The sequence below is a fragment of the Elephantulus edwardii genome, unplaced genomic scaffold (assembly GCF_000299155.1).
Source record: "Elephantulus edwardii isolate Elephantulus edwardi_28Jun2011 unplaced genomic scaffold, EleEdw1.0 scaffold00325, whole genome shotgun sequence".
Lineage (NCBI taxonomy): Eukaryota > Metazoa > Chordata > Mammalia > Macroscelidea > Macroscelididae > Elephantulus > Elephantulus edwardii.
Window position 1 is genome coordinate 2,198,272 of NW_006400075.1, and position 16,910 is coordinate 2,215,181.

Here is a 16,910-nt window from a genome sequence, read left to right on the forward strand (position 1 = left end):
TCCAGGGGCATAATGAGAGTTGGCAAACAGTCTTGACTAGAAAGATGGCAGAACTACTGTTGTAAAACAGGACTAACATAGGGGTTGGGGGAAGACTGAGAAAGACGGGATAAATAATGTATACTGCATTGAAACAGATGAGCAAGAAAACTGTTTAAAAGGGATATAGGATTAGGTATTATTGTCATGACAGGAGTCCAGAATGAAGGCTTCATAGTGAAGTGGACCTGGGGGGAGGAATTATAAAACAACAAAAGAATTTTTCTTTTACTTTTCATAGAGAAGAGTGTACGGGGAGGGGGGGAGGGGTGGGCAGGGGGAGAAAAGTGCAACAATGAATGAATGGAAATCCAAAATCTCTGTACATTTTCATTAAAATTAATAGTAAAAAAAAATGGAAGAAAAAAAAGAAGGATGGCAGAACTCTCAAGAGAGGGCTTCATAAGGACTTCCGACACAAAGCCTACAGCCTACACCTTCACTCAAAAACTTCCATCACCACCATCATGCCTCCATCCAGAAATAAGAAGTCACAAGACTAGCTCCAGGGCATCTGCCTCAAATGTTTTACAAATCCAGTGAGAACTCAAAACACTCTCAAACTGTATGAAAGAATACCCCCACACAAAGTAATGCTACTAGGGCTTTTAAAGACCAAAAGGACTCAGAAGGAAATTCTGGAGAAGCCTCGCTCCTTCCCTTGACAGGCACAAGGTGAGCACCTTTGGGTATATGGAAGGTCCTGGGTTTTACAAATCCAGTGAGAACTCAAAACACTCTCAAACTGTATGAAAGAATACCCCGACACAAAGTAATCCTACTAGGGCTTTTAAAGACCAAAAGGACTCAGAAGGAAATTCTGGAGAAGCCTCGCTCCTTCCCTTGACAGGCACAAGGTGAGCACCTTTGGGCATATGGAAGGTCCTGGGCATGGCATGTGCAGTGCTGGCAGTGCAGGGGCGGGGGTGTCACTCTCTGAGCCCCAACCTCCCATCCAGGTGCCTCACTGAGGTCTCTCAGGTGCAGCTGTCCTGAGAGGTGGTGGAGGGCCACTCTTTCCAGTCCTGACTGCCAGGCTGCACATAAGCTCTAACACTAATACCTAAGGACACTCACCTCCAGGCAGGCCAGGCTCTATCAGGCTAGGGCTATGGCGCGGGAAGCTTGCAGCAGGCACAGAGACGTAGGCAAGCACAGGCTCTGTCACCACTCCAGCTGGTGGAACACTGACAGGAGGCAGCTGGACCAAGCTGACAGGTGGGGCCTCCACACAGGAGGCCAGCTCCGGGCCGGGGTCCTGGTAGTCGGACAGGTCAATACTCTGACCAAGGCTGGGCCGAGGGGGCTCACAGGTAGTGAGGTGGTTGTACATGGCCAGCAGGCTCTCACCAAGGCACTTCCAGCTGCAGGGAGAGGCCAGTCTATTACTACCTGTGTGAGTGTGCCTCACCTTCATAGGCTGGCTCCACATCTGCCTGATGCCAGGGGGAGCTCGACATCACCATGTGACACTGGCTCAGGGCACAGTAGAAGGATGGTGTCCAGCTGAACATCAAAGCAAAACCCACAGGGCTAGACACTGTAGCCTCCCACCAAATGCTTGTCTTGGAAAGGGGAAAACTCTCATGATGCCATCTCCCAGGCTCCCTCAGGGCTGGGAGGGCAGTGGGACTCCAGAGATGGAACACTAGGCCTAGGACCTCTTGCTTCTCTGCCCACCACCCAATGCTTGGAAGATGGGGTCCCTCTGTCCAGGGCATGGTACTCTGGGAGAGTGGTCTTCCACAAGGCAGCATACACAATATGCAGACGCTGTACACCCCTAGCTGTCACCACCAGCCCAGGGGCAGGTCAGGAGGGACCTACGTGAAGAAGGGGATGGGCTGCACCAGCTTCAGGTCTGGCACCTTCTCCCTCACGGTCAGCGCCTGCCTCCTCTTCCGCAGCCCCAAGGCTTCGTTCACGATGGCCTGGGCTTCGGCTGCACTCACAGCTGCGTCGTGAACTGACATGTCACTAGAAGCAGGGGACACAGGAAGAATCACCATCCACATGCTCACCTGTCCCTCTAACCTATCCTGACCTTGCTACATAGAAGAGTTGTTAGAGCTGACCACCGAGGGCCTATCTGCACACCCCATGATGCTGCCCTCTCTTACCTACCTCTCAGAATGAGCAGAGAGAGAGAGGGTTTCCAGATGTGCCAACGGGATCCCAGCTAGACAGCCATGCTCTCAATTATTTCCAGAAAATTTAGAAAAAGTTCGACTCCCTCCCACTGTCCAGACAACAAGGTGGCACTGGACAAGTCAGCACACTTTTGCATCCCCAAAAGACAGGTGTCCTCAAAGACAACTCTGCGCATGGGAGCCGGGTCCCTATCCTCCTGCCCAACCCACCTGGATAGCCCAAAACACTCACTCATAGCTGCACCTTATGAGTCTGTCCCCAGCACTCCCTGGAAGGTTCTAGCCCTCGGGACAGATGTCAACAAGAGGCAAGGTCTCAGTGGTGACAAACACCAATTCATATAACCACAGAAGCACTAGGGGAGGAGGCCTCTTGGGCTGAGAAAACACCAGGATAGGAGAGGCTGGTTCTTCTTGGTCAACAGTCTTCTCCACTTTTCTAACTCTTGGTGGTCTCATTCACTAGCAAGGGGCAGGGTGTGGTAGGGCACTGCAGTCATCCAGACAGGAATGGGAAAGGGCAGTGGCAATGTTGGCAGAGAGGAGGCCAGCACCTCAGGTAAGGACCCGCCAGGCTGGGAAAACCCGAACAAAGGTGCTTTGGAGGATAGAGCAAGGCAGGTGTGGAGAGGGCCCAGAAAAGGGGGAAGGGGACAACCTGGGTTGTAGTAGGACCAGGAGGGTCAGGCTGTCTGGGCGCTGATGGGGAGGAGAGGACAGAGCCGGGGGTGTAGGGGAAGGACCAGGAGGGTCAGGCTGTCTGGGTGCTGATGGGGAGGAGAGGACAGAGCAGGGGGTATAGGGAAGGACCAGGAGGGTCAGGCTGTCTGGGCGCTGATGCAGACGAGAGGATGCAGCAGGGGTTGCGGAAGGACCTGAGGGGTCAAAGCTGTCAGGACGCTTATGGGGTGGAGTACAGGGGGTGTTGGGGAAGGATTAGGAGGATGAGGCTGTCAGGAAGCTGAGGAGGAGGGGAGGATGGAGTAATGGTGGAGGGGAACGACTGGGGGGGGAGGGGAGGATTAGAGAGGTCAGGCTGTCAGGGTGCTGAGGAGGGGAAGACAGAGCAGAGATGGATAAGGGCCAGGGAAGTCACACTGTCAAGATGCTGACGGTGAGGGGATAACAAAAGAGGAGTGGAAGCAAAAGACCACGGAGGTCAAGCTGTTGGGGAGGGGAGGGGAGGACAGAGCAGGGGTTGAGGGGAGGACCAGGTAGAATCAGGCTGCTAAGGGGAGGGGAGGACAGAGCATGGGGTGTAAGGGAAGGACCAGGGGGATTAGGCTGCCAGGGCGCTGAGGGAGGGGAGAAGAGGATGGAGCAGAAGTTAGGAGGAAAAATCAGATGGGTCAAACTATCAGGGTGTTGACAGGAAGAAGAGAACAGAACAGAGCAGAGGGTAAGGAAGGACCAAGAAGGTCAGGCTATTAAGAGTCCTGAGGAGGAAGGGAGGACAGAGCAGGCATGGAGGGGAAAGACCACGGGGGTCAGGCTATCAGGCCCTCAGAGCTATGCTCCTAAGTGCCCTGTTCTGAATGGGCTTTGTTGTGGGGCTGGTAGGGATGGATACAGCCAGTGCTATTTTAAGCAGTGAGCCAGGACGGCCCTAGGGTGGTGACCTGGAAAGGAGAGAGGGGCCATGGGCAGGAAGATGTGGCAGAGAACACAGATGTGGCTCGGGGTCACAGTAAAGGTGGCAGGAAGAAGGCAGGCAGCAAGGAGCCATTGAGAAGCAAACATGGGACCTGAGGCAGACATGAGATAAGGGGTGCAGCAGGAGGGGTTCGCGGCACAGATCCCACCCTTCAGCTGCACGAGGGTGGGGAGGCTGGGGTCACTCACCACCTGAGGAACATACGGAGCGAGTCCTTCCGAAGACACGGTTGCTCCTCAAAGATCTTCTCCTTGAGGACCAGCCCCTTGCTATAGCGGCAGTCCTTCTCCAGGGCTTTGCAGATGAAGTACAGGCAAGCTGGCAGGGAGAGATGGTGAGGTGACAAATCAGCTCTGCAGGGCAGCTCATCAGTGCCCACCCTGAAAGCCTGCCCTACCACTTCACACCAGGATGGATCTGCACACCAAGTGAGCTCACCTCACCAGTACAAACCAGGAGGGTTTGTACACTGGGAGGGCCCACCTTGCCAGTGCACACCATGGAGGTCTGCACACAAGGACAGCCTGCCTCATCAGTGCACACCAGGGGAGTCTGCACACCAGAAGGGCCTGCTTGCCAATGTACAACAGGAAGGTCTGCACATCAGGAGAGCCCACCTTGTCAGTGCATACTGGGAGGGCCTGCCTTGTCAGTGTACACCTGGAGGGTTTGCACACCGGGAGAGCACACCTCATCAGTGCACACCAGGAAGGTCTGCACACTGGGAAGGCTCAACTCACCAGTGCACAGCAGGAAGATTTGCACATTGGGAGAGCCTGCCTTGCCAGTGCACACCAGAAGGGTCTGCACACTGGGAAGGAGGGTCCACACACCAAGAGGAAGGGTCTACACAATGGCAGGGCCTACCTACTAGGAGGGCACCACCACACGTACATAAAATAGCAATGCAGCAAGTGGCTGCATCAAGGAACACACAGACTCTGAGTGCATGGAGGTTCAAATGGAGAGGACTGACTAAAGACAGGAAAAGGTGAGAGACACGGAGGACTCTGTGCTTCACCACAAGCTGCAGACGTGGTGCCCAGTTCCACAAGTCCACCTAGAAAAATGGCAAAAGTTGCCTATATGGCTCTCAGTGACAGATGGCTAAGTGGGAAAGGGATTTAAAAAAATCTAGCAACCACACTGGTACCCAATACAGGGTTCAAGAAGCAAATCCACAGACTACAAGTCTGCTTCTCAGGAACCGTAGCCTGGGAGGGGCCAGTGGGTGGTTCTGTGAACGCATACAAAACTGTGTTCTCATCTTTGGGCTTGCCTATTTTCTAACTCCCCTAATTTGTACTTGTGTATTTTTAAAACATCCTGACAGAAGAGTCGCTGTGTTAAGTTTCACACATGCCTATCAACTATGTCAATACAATGAGGAGCTTCCTAACATCAATGCCTGGGAAGCTGTGACACTTCACCCCGCGAATAGTTGACACAGAGACACACAGTGCATTGCAGACCTCACTGCTCCTGGAGGAGCAGACATGGGGACTGGCACAGCAGTGCACTGTGGCCCTCACTGTATCAAGGAGCAGGCTGGAGCACTCCTGAGTCAACTGTGACATAAAGGACAACACAGGACCACAACGGTGTCCTGATTTGCTGAGTATAAAGATAAAGGCTCTCCTGCATCTGTGCATCTATTCAGACACCAAGCCTATTCTTCTCACATGACCTACCTTTCCAAGCACAACTCTGGCACCAGAGACAGGTGCAAAGAACCCGCCTGGTTGCCAGGGAAGGAAGAATGCACAGCTTCCACCTGCCTGAAGGGGGCACTCAAAACACAGGAAGAGTGTCCAGAAAGAACTGGCCCTGGTCCAGATGCATTCTGTTTGAGCTACTGTATGGGTGGGAATGAGCACAAGGCACCTAGAGGACCTGTTTAACTTGGAACAGAAGTGCTCTCCAGCCAAGAGACAGACTAGTCTACGAAAAAAGAACTAAACCCTTTGAGGAACATGCTCCTCACACGAGACCAAAGAAGGGGCTCAGCATAAGGAACTCACTGACAATGCAAAGGCATGTAGTTCAAATCTACCAGCTGGTCCACAGAAAAAGGATGGGCAATCTCCTCCTGTGTGATTTACTGCCTCTGAAATCCCACTGGAGGGTCAGTTATGGCTCAGTCCTTACTCAATGGTACATAACAATAACGCAAGACTAAAAGGGAAACATTAATCCCCCAAACGCAGACACAGAAAGGACACCAGGAGAGCTGGACTCACTTGTGTAATCACTGAGGGCATACAGGATGGTGATGAGGTTGTCCAGGCAAGGCCAGTGGTCTGGGTTGCACCGAAGTCCCTCCTCAAAAGCGTGGCGGGCGAGGGGGACACGGATGAGCCTCAGGGCCACATGTCCAATCTTGTACCACAGGTTGACGTCAGTAGAGTCCAGCATCACTGCCTGTGAGAGCATGGAGCTAGGAGGCCCAGCCAGTCGGCACCCAGACGAATAGCCCAGGAGTGTCCACACCACTGCATCTCCCCAGAATGCAACAAGCTCCCAGAATACAGAAAACGACACCTGGAAAGTTCTGTAGGCATACACATCTCATGCCAGGAATTTTCTCAATATATTTTGTCAATGTGAACATTTGTATTCCTTTCACAATTGGTGAGGAAAAAAAAAATGGAGATGTGATAAAAATGAAAACAAATATAGTAGAAGTCATGTGAGACCATAGAAAACGGTACAACTGATAGAAAGGTCTCATTCATAGCCTTGCTTGGCCTTATCTTGGCAGCATCCTCCTGACCCCCAAAATGAGAAGGCCAACTTTCTGAACGCCATGTGAGAATCAGACCACACGTGGAAAGCCCTGGTGGGAGGCAGGGTGCCCACAGAGACAGTGCCGCTAACAGTCGTAACCACAGTAGCGCTCCCATGGCTAGACTGTGCACTAAGCCCAACATCACGACATTCTGGGTAATTTATGTAGCTGTCACTCCCTGTGTACCACCCCCTATCCTGGTGTAGCCTTGGATGTACAGAGAGGAAACATCCAGCTCCAGTCATGAGTCCACCAATGAAGGATTCACAGCAGGCCTTGGTAAATGGGTGGAAAGGCCACACTGCAGTCCAGCCAGAGCCTTGGTAGTGCTGCCTGCTGACATACCATCTGGCCCACTGGACCACCCTTAGCCCCCAGAGCTCTCAACAGCAATGCCAGCCGCACCTCCAAGTAGAACTGCATGGCGGTCTCCAGGTCCTCCCGTTGTGCTGCCAGCTGGGCCAGGTTCTTATACGTGGAGTACTTCAGGATCAGCCCTGGATGCTTCAGGCCCTCCTTTTCATCACCTGATGAGACTGCCTGGGAATAAAAGCAACAGAGAAGTGCCACCAAGATCAGCAGCACACCTGGCTTTGGGCTGCAACTGTTATCTCCACTAGAGGGGAAGGCACTGCCCTAGAACTTTGGAGACACCCTGGGTTCTGGATGGTGTCCAATCATCTATTCGACCACGTTCAAAAGTCCACATGATGTTGACTGCTTGGGTTCAGGAGTGATCACTCTAACAGCATCTGGCAAAATGCCCCCAGAGGACTGCTGGACATCAGGAAACATTGGGCTCCATCCCAGCACTCATGTTCACTGCTGTTGATAAGTGCCATCAAGTTGGAGCAGACTCATAGCTAACTCTCCTGCGGGTTTTCAGAGGCAGTAAACTGCACAGGAGGGAACTGCCTGTCCTGAGGAGCAACTGGTGGATTCCAACTACACAAGATTGCAGTGCACCTTCTTACTATGAGGCCACTAGCACTCCCTGCTCATTAGCTGGGTGATTTTGAGTCATCAGTGCATCAGTGACCACATCTGTGCATGATGATACTTTCCACCTACCTAGCTGAGTGACGGTGAGGGCTCAGTAATGTGACAGCTGGCCCCTATTGAGTGCAGTGGTGTGTGTTCTGCTCACTCACATGGATTCACGTTTGAGAACATGCACAACTACCCAGTGAGGCAGACGCACTACTACAACAGAGGAAACTGAGAACTGGGGTAAAATCTCATGTTCAGGGTCATGCAGGCCAGCAAGTACTGCCTGTCTCTCCTCACACGGCAACCAGCACCTCACCTCCCGCAGCAGACGGGCCTCCAAAAGTTCATGGTAGGCTTTGGCCGACTCCTCAAACCGGTCATGTTTCTGCAGGTCCAGGGCCTTGTGGTACAAGGCAAAGGCTTCTGCTTCCTGGAAGTCAAGACAGGAAACATATTCACTTGGTACAAAAGCTTGTAATTTCTAAGCCAAATGTGTTGTCGGGGGAGTGGTAGCTACACGATGAGAAATGCAGGGACGCAGACACAGATCACTGCTGGGCAAGAACCTGCCGGCACATTGTGAGAACAGGGAGGAAGAGACCCAGAGAGAGCATGTAGGACCCTTCTGTGCTTTCTACCCATCTTTCCTTACAGGCTGGGTCACTGCCCATGGAGGGCAAGCCCTAGATGAGAGAAGAGCCAATGGGCAGGCCAGGCCTTACTGACATGCTTGTAGACCAGGGTAGATGACCAGACTTCTGCAAGGGCTTTGGAAGTGATCTTAACTCTCCAACAGAGAGTCAGAACAGACAGGTGACCTTCTAATGGGTTTCGAGAGGCTCTGTGTCACATGGGAGTTGACTGCATAATTCACAAGGGGAAGCATCCCCACAGCATCAGCATCCCAGTACCTATGAAGTGAAACATGTTCCACTACCAACCCTCCCCCAGGCAGTCACCACTTCTCTACTGGGCCATGCAGAACACATATGGAATTTGAATGGGACTAAGAGGTTCCAGTCCAGATCTCGGAGCACAGAGGATACAGCTGAGTCAGATGTGCTCTGAGTAGCCCATTCTGATCTCCACCGGGACCCTGTCCCACACGGACAAGCCCTCTGGGCTCTGCATATGTGTCACTCCCACTCTGCCAGTAAGGCCAAGCCCAGAAGGACTCTACTTCTTGGCAGATGCACAAAGGCAGCCACTCTGCCAGCACACACTCAACTTCTTCACTCTGTGGCCAGGAGCCTGCAGCTCTGTCACTGGTTCCTCAGTTTCTGCCACCTCATTTCAAGCTCACATTCCCTTGCAATACCATCACCTCCAACATCACAGTTCTTGATCTTGGCTCACACACTGCACTCTCTGGCTCTTCTTTCTTGATGGTAGCAAGACTCCCACGTCCCACCTTTGCTACGGCTCACTTAGGCCTGGTGAGATGGCCAACCTGACCAATTCCCTACACTAGCGGTCCACACATCTTGTCTGCTCAGTCCTACTCAAAAGATGCCATTTACCCTATTTACATTGTTAAAGCTATCCAATCCCTTTTGTGGGCCACAAACACTAGAGGTGATTAAACTGACAACAACAGGAAAGCACAGATGAGAACCTAATCAGGCAGTGAGTCTGTATTAATGATGGGGTAAGAGTTCAGAAAGTTGTTGAAGAAGGTAGTAGAGCACTTGAAATATGTACTCAATGTTAATGAATTACATGTGCAAAGTGCTGCCATGGTGTATGTCCAGCTGTGGACTTTTTAACCCAAAATAAAAAAGGATCTGAGTATAAATCCACCTGCAGAGATCAGAACCAAGGTCTGCTGGCACATGGAGACTGGGGATCTTCCTTTCCAGCCTGGTTCCAGTGCTGCGGCCCACGCAAAGGATAGTGAGAAGAAGGGCCGTTCTGTCATCAACAAAATGGTGACAAGAGAGTATACCATCAACATTCACAAGCACATCCACTGAATGGGATTTAAGAAGTGTGCCCGTTGGGCACTCAAGGAGATCCAGAAATCTGCCATGAAGGAGATGGGAACACCAGATATTCACATTAACATCACTCTTAACAAAACCGTCTGGGCCAAAGGAACAAGAAATGTCCCATACCGCATCCATATACAATTGTCCAGAAAATGGAATGAGGATAAAGATTCTCCAAACAAGCTGTATACACTGGTTACCTATGTACCTGCCACCACTTTTAAAAATCTACAGAATGAAAACTAATAGGTGATTATCAAATAAAGTTATAAAACTATGGGAACTATAAATTACATGGGATCAGAACAGAGGTCTGCTGGCACCTGGAGACTATAGATTACATGGGATGAGGACAAAGGTCAGTCAGCACATGGAGACTGTGGACTACACGGGATCAGAAGTGAAGTCTGCAAGCACATGGAGACTGTGGGTTACATGGATAGAACTGAGGTCAGTCAGCACACGGAGACTGTGGGTTACACACCTGGGCTTCCTTTGTTTGGATTTTATGACTTTTGAAGTTTCCATCATGATCATCCTCAACTGTGGAGCTGGCATTTAAGGCTGCAATTCGAATCTATAGAGATACAGGTTTAGAAAAAAGTACTGCTTTTAGTTGAGATGTCACCATCCCTTCCATAATCCACAGATGAACACAGCTCTCCTTCAGCACACAGGAGAGTCTCTCAATCTGGGAAATGGGCCAACGACAACCAAGAGAAAGGCTGAGCCAGCCACTATTTTGGTGGCTATGCCAATCAACCTGTGAGCACACCCTGAGCACTGTCCACCACAAAGGAGCAGGGATGGGGACAGTCCAGCAAGGGCCTGATACTGTGCTTTTGCTTTCTCAGCACTTGTGGCAAGGACTTGCAAAGACACCAGTGAAAGAACAGGCACCTACTCCCTCTTTCACTGTTCTCCCAGGAAAGGCTGCTCATAGAATCAGGGTTCACATGTCTGGAAAACATCCCTTCCTCAAGAATGAAGTCATTCTGGCAAGCCCATGTCCTCACCATGTTCAGGGAGCTCGCACTGTTACTTCACGTCACTTCTCGTCACTGGCAGAAGAGGCACTTGGCCACAGTATTCTAGAAAGGAAACAGGACAAACTGAGAAAGGGGACCTCAAAGAGCTAGGAAATTCACCCCATCTAAAGGCCTCCCAGGATCCTCAGCCACACTGCTGGGACACCACATGTGTGGGGCTCTCACATAGGGGTCCTGTGCCCAGTCACCTGCCCTCCCAGGGACTGCCTGAGGACAAGACTATAGCTTTCTTTTTTTTTTCTCTATAATTATATTTTATTAATTTTCATAAACATTTACAGAGATTTTGGGTTTCCATTCATTCATTGTTGCATTATTCTCTCTACCCTCCTCCCAGTTTGTTCTTGTCCAAATGCCACAGTGCTTGTCAAAGCCAGTTCTGATTAATCTTCTTTGTCAGTGTGTCCCTTGCCATTCCCTATCACTCCTCCCTGAGAGAGACTTCACCCTGAGTCATAAGGAAAAGGGGATGGCGTATTCTCTTAGCTACTTCCTGCTGAAAAGGGACGCTGGGGGTTTCAGGGTGAAGATCTTCTCTCACTACTCTAAAGGGCCCCGTTGGCAGTAGGAAACACATAGACTATTATGGAGATTGATTTTGGAATTTAGATGCACTCTTATTGATTGTGCTTGGCCGTACATGTTCATATCCTTGAAGATGTATCATGGGGGTGTTGCAACCTAGAAGACACAAATTTGACTAACAAGTTATAAGTACATAAGTCAAAAATTATGGAAAAGTAAAAGAAAAGATTCTTTCATTGTTTTACAAACCCTCCCCAAGGTCCCCTCCACCATGTAGCCCTCGCTCTAGACTCCTGTGATGACAGAAATACCTAGTTATATATCTCTTTTAAACAGTTTTCTCCCTCCTCTGTTTCAGTGCAGTATACATTATTGAACCCATCTTACTCAGTCTCTCCCCAACCCCAAGGACAGTCCCATTCTACAACAGTGGCATCATGTAATATTTGTCCTTTTGTGACTGGGATACTCCACTCAGCATAATGTTCTCCAGAGTCAACCATTTTGAATAATACTGCATGAGTTTCTTGTTTTTTAATGCAGCATAGTATTCCATTGTGCGAATATACCACAGCTTCTCTAGCCATTCGTTTGTTGATGGGCACTTAGGTTGTTTCCAACTCCTTGCTATTGTGAACAAAGCTGCAATAAACATGGGTGTGCATATATCTGCTTGGATGTCAGCTATGGTCTCTTCAGGGTATATTCCCAGTAGTGGAATTGCTAGGTCAAATAGTATCTCTATTTGCAACTTTTTGAGGAAGCGCCATACTGCTTTCCACAGGGGTTGCACCATTTTACACTCCCACCAACAGTGAATCAGGGTTCCAGTTTCTCCACAACCTCGCCAGCATTTGTTGCTTGCTGTTCTGTCAAATTTTGCTATTTTGACTGGGGTGAGATGATATCTCATAGTTGTTTTAATTTGCATCTCTCTTAGGGCTAGGGATTTTGAGCATTTCTTCATGTGCTTGTTAGCCATCTGAATGTCGTCTTCGGTGAAGTGCCTAAGACTATAGCTTTCAATATGGACTACATCTCAACATCAAGAAAACAAAAATCCTTATCAGTAGGCCAAAAGATAACATCAATGATAGATGGAAAAAATGACTGGAGTTGTCAACGATTTCATCTTGCTTGGATCCAAATCAATATCCTTGGTATTAGCATTCAGGAAATCAGGAGATGTACAGCACTGGCAAAGTCTCCAGTGAGGAATCTTTCCGAAGTCCTGAAGAGTGATGATTTCAGTTTAAACACTAAGATGTATCTGATTTAAGCCAGTCTTTCCATCACATCCTTGCATCTGAGAGCTAGACAATAAATAAGGATGACAGAAGAATCAATCAATGTACTTGAGTTGTGCTGCTGGAGAAGAGCCAAGAGAACAGACATGTCTTGGAGAAAGTGTAGCAAGAGTGCTCCTTGGAGACAAGGATGATGACGCTTTGTCTCCCATACTTTGGGCATGTTGTTATGAGGCTATTCCTTAGAGAGAAACATCACGTTTGGAAAGGTGAAGCAGCAGTGAAGACAGGAATGCCACTAAGAGTGTTGACTGTGGATCCAAGCAAAATGAAGAGGTTGAGAACTTCAATCTTTTCTGTAGCTATCATGTATGTTGCCTACTGGCTCAGTGGGGAAGATTTTTTTTTTTTAATGTCGGGATGTAATCCATATTGAAGGCTGGCGTAATTCTCACATTACTTTCTGTAGATGCTAGAATAGGCAGATGGACAGTATAGGTGCAGAGATAGAGAAACAGAAAGTTTCTGGAGGGGTCCTTGGGAAAAAATATCATGTTGGGAAAGGTAGAGGGTCAGCAAAAGAGAGGAAGACCCTCAAAGAGGTGGACTGACACAATGATTGCAACAACGGGCTTTAGCACGGTGTAGTCTGAGAGAATGGCACATGGTTTGGAAAGGTTTCAATTTGTTGTTCAAAGGGTTCCTAACTCATAGTTAACTGGATGACACCTAACAACAACACAGTAACTGTAGATAAGAAACTATAAATAAGAGGGAATGACAAAAGAATCCTCTTGTGTTGGGTTGAAAAAAAGGCATTAGCATAAGCTTCCCCTTTTAACATGTACATAGATAAAGACATCTATGTACGAGTTAATATGTGCCTAGCTAACTGCTGAAAGGACCTAGAAAGTAATATCCTATAAAGGAGCTCGGATAACCTATTCCATAGAGTTGTTGTTCTTCTTGTTGTTGTTAGGTGCCATCAAGTATAACTCATAGCAATCCTATGAGCAACAAATCCAATCCTGTGCCATTCTCATCATCTCTACACACGAGTCCACTGTTGCAGTCAGTGTCAAGCCATTTGGTTGAGGATCTTCCTCTCCCCTTCACTGACCCTCTGCCTTTTCAAGCACCATGTCCATTAGGAACAGTCAGTCCTTCTTAGCAATGTGCCCCAAAGTATGTGAGGCAAAGCTTTATTATCTTTACCTCCAAAGAGTACTGTGGCTGCACTTTCTCCAAGACATGTTTGTTTGTTCTTTTGGCAGTCCATGGAATGTTCAGTGCTCTTCTCCAACACAACAGCTAAAAGGTGTCAATTCTTCTGTCATCCTTATTTATTGTCCAGCTCTCAGATGCACAGGAAGTGATCAGAAAGACCATGGCCTAAATCAGACTCACCTTAGTTCTCAAACTGACACCATCACTCCTCAATGATTTGCAGAGGTCCCTAAATGCAGACTTTCACAATATAATACATCTCCTGATTTTCTTTCTTTTTTTAAAATTAATTTAAATGAAAGTTTATGGAGACTTTGGATTTCCATTCATTCATTGTTGTACTTTTCTTCCTGCCCAACCTCCCCACCCCCCACCCCAGTTTGCTCTTCTCTTTGAAAAGTAAAAGAAAAATTCTTTCATTGTTATACAATTCCTCCCCCTAAGTCCACTCCACTATGCAGCCTTCATTCTGGACTCCCGTCCTGACAATAATACCTAATCATATATCCCTTTTAAAGTTCTCTCCCTCATCTGTTGCAATGCAGTATACATAATTTATCCCATCTTTCTCAGTCTCCCCTCACCCCAATGTCAGTTTATTTTACAATAGTAGCACTATGCAGTATTTGTCCTTTTGGGACTGAGATATTTCACACATAATGTCCTCCAGGGTCATCCATTTTGCATAATATTTCATGAGTTCCTTGTTTTTCAACACAGCATAGTATTCCATTTTGTGAATATGCCATAGTTTCTCTATCCATTAGTTTGTTGATGGGCACTTACATTGTTTCCAACTCTTTCCTATTGTGAACAAAGCTAGATAAACATGGGTGTGCATATCTGCTTGGGTGGCAGTTATGGCTTCTTCAGCGTATATTCTCAGTTGTGGAACTGCTGGGTCAAATGGTATTTCTATTTGCAACTTTTTGAGAAAGTGCTATACTGCCTTCCATAGTGGTTGCACCATTTTACACTCCCACCAACAGTGAATAAGGGTTCCCGTTTCTCCGCAATCTTGCCAGCATTTGTTGTTTGCTGTTGTGTTAAATTTTGCTATTCTTACTGGGGTGAGATGGTATCTCATAGTTTTTTTGATCTCCTGATTTTCTAACCACTGGTACCAAAGGTGTTGATTGTAGACCCAAGTAAGTTGAAGTCATTTGACAGCATCAATCTTTTCTTCCTCTATCATGCTGCTGCCTATTGACTGGTCCAGCAGTAAAAATTTCTGTCTTCTTGATGTTGACAGGCAATTCATACTGAAGGCTGTATTCTTTGGTCTTCTGTAACAAGTGCTTCAAGTCCTCCTCACAGCAAGCAAGGTTGTGTCATGTGCATAACACAAGTTATTGATGAGTCTTCCTCTGATCTTGATGACACATTCTTCCTCATCGAGTCCAGTTCCTTAAATAATTTGTTCAGCATTCAGAATGAATAGGTATGGAGAGAGAATACAACCCTGGCACACTCCCTTCCCAATTCCCAACCATGTGGTGCTCCCCTCCTCCATTCATACAACAGCCTCCTGGCCTAAGTATAGGTTTTGCATAAGTGCATGCTCTAGGATTCCCATACTTCTTAGTGTTAGCCACAACTTGTCATGATCCACACAGTCAAATGTCTTTGCATAGTCAATAAAGCACAAATACACATTCTTCTGGTATTATTTTAAACCAGATCCATCTGACACCAGTAATCTCTCTGGTCTCATGGCCTCTTTTAAATTCTGCTTGAACTGCTGGCACTTTCCTATCTGTGTACTGTTGTAGTCATTTTTGAATGATCTTAAGCAGACTTTTGCCTGCATGTAATATTAATAATACAATTCAATAGTTTCCACAGTCTTGTTGGATCATCCTTGGGAATGGGAACAAATATGGACCTCTTCCAATCAGTTGGCCAGAAGCTGTCCTCCAAATTTCCTGGAATAGAATGGTGACTACATCCAGGGCTGCACCCGTTAATCAAAACAAGTCAATTGGGATTTCTGTTGGTTTGTTGTTGTGTTTGTATTTTTTAGGGGATACTGAGGTTTGTTTGTTTTTTTCACATTATTGTAACTGAAATTTTATTTTATGTACAAACTGTAGATCTTGTTTCTTGCCATGTAGAGGTCTCGGGTAGGCCATCCAAGAAAGATCACTTAGTCCAACTTGATGAAGTCGATATCCTTGGTGTACTGCCAGAAACACTGGCAGCACATAGTCAGTCCATATTTCCAGATCAGTCCGTGTCAGTTTGAGCACACACAGCAGAAGCGGGAACCCTGGCCGAATTTTCATGGGTGACTCCAGTAGAGCTGCTGATGACCCATCTTGCTTGGATGGAAGCGCCAAGGCAAAAAGCGATACTGAGGTTTTTCATTTTGCACACAAAACCACTGGGGATGCTGTTGACACCTTGGGGATCATATTGTGGTATGCATGGCCTGTGACTCAGTGGGGAACACAGTAAGAAAAACAATTATTTGGGCCACGCAAATGATTACAAAGCTAGGGCTTCCAACCAGATTCCAGATGGTCAAGCTTGGCTTCAGGAGTAGCTCTCACAAGCAGTGAGAATATGACAGGGACTGTGGAGGGAAGTTAATTACCAGAGGCCCTGCAGTACCTGTCTGATGCCTGGAGGAGCAGAGATCTAATTAGATGAGCAGGGGACTGGCTGTCCAGACATTGGTTGGCGAGAGGGTTTCTGAACTTCTGCAGGATCCGGTTGTACTTGGCCAAGTGCTCACATTGGCAAGGTGCACCTGTCTTGATCTGCCCAATGCAGAACCCCACCTCTAGGTCAGCAATGGAGTTCTTGGTTTTTCCAGAATGGTGAGATACAATGACTACCCAACTACTGAACTGGGCCAGCTTGCATGCCTGAAGAGACTCAGTGACAGAGCCGATCTGGTCCACTTTGAACAGGAGGCAGTTGCAGGACTTCTCATTCATGGCCTTGGCGACTTGCTTTGGGTTGGTCACGGTATCTTATAGATTCCTAGGGCCTTATTTTTTTGTCAGTGCCTTTGATGCAGCTTCAACTTCCTCTTTCATTACCACTGGCTCCTGCTTTTGTGGTTGTCATTATGTGCCATCGAGTCGTTTGCGACTCATAGCGACCCTATGTACAACAGCCCTAAACCCTGCTCTATCCTGTGCCATTCGCATTGCCTCTGACACACCCATCCCTATTATCCCAGTCACTGAATCAATCCACCTCATAGAGGGTCTTCCCCTCCTGTGCTGTCTCTCTACTCTACCCA

General features: G+C 48.1%; 1 protein-coding gene across 1 annotated transcript in view; it reads right to left on the bottom strand.

Moving 5' to 3' along the window:
* Positions 1-16,910, bottom strand: part of CABIN1 (calcineurin binding protein 1) — a 125,948-nt gene that overhangs the window by 99,484 nt on the left and 9,554 nt on the right. The window contains exons 3-9 of the mRNA XM_006901429.1: positions 10,094-10,186; positions 7,938-8,051; positions 7,037-7,171; positions 6,084-6,264; positions 4,032-4,161; positions 1,867-2,016; positions 1,117-1,403 (exon numbers count right to left, since the gene is read on the bottom strand). Coding sequence (XP_006901491.1) covers positions 1,117-1,403; positions 1,867-2,016; positions 4,032-4,161; positions 6,084-6,264; positions 7,037-7,171; positions 7,938-8,051; positions 10,094-10,186 — 1,090 coding nt within the window. The remainder of the gene's footprint in view (positions 1-1,116; positions 1,404-1,866; positions 2,017-4,031; positions 4,162-6,083; positions 6,265-7,036; positions 7,172-7,937; positions 8,052-10,093; positions 10,187-16,910) is intronic.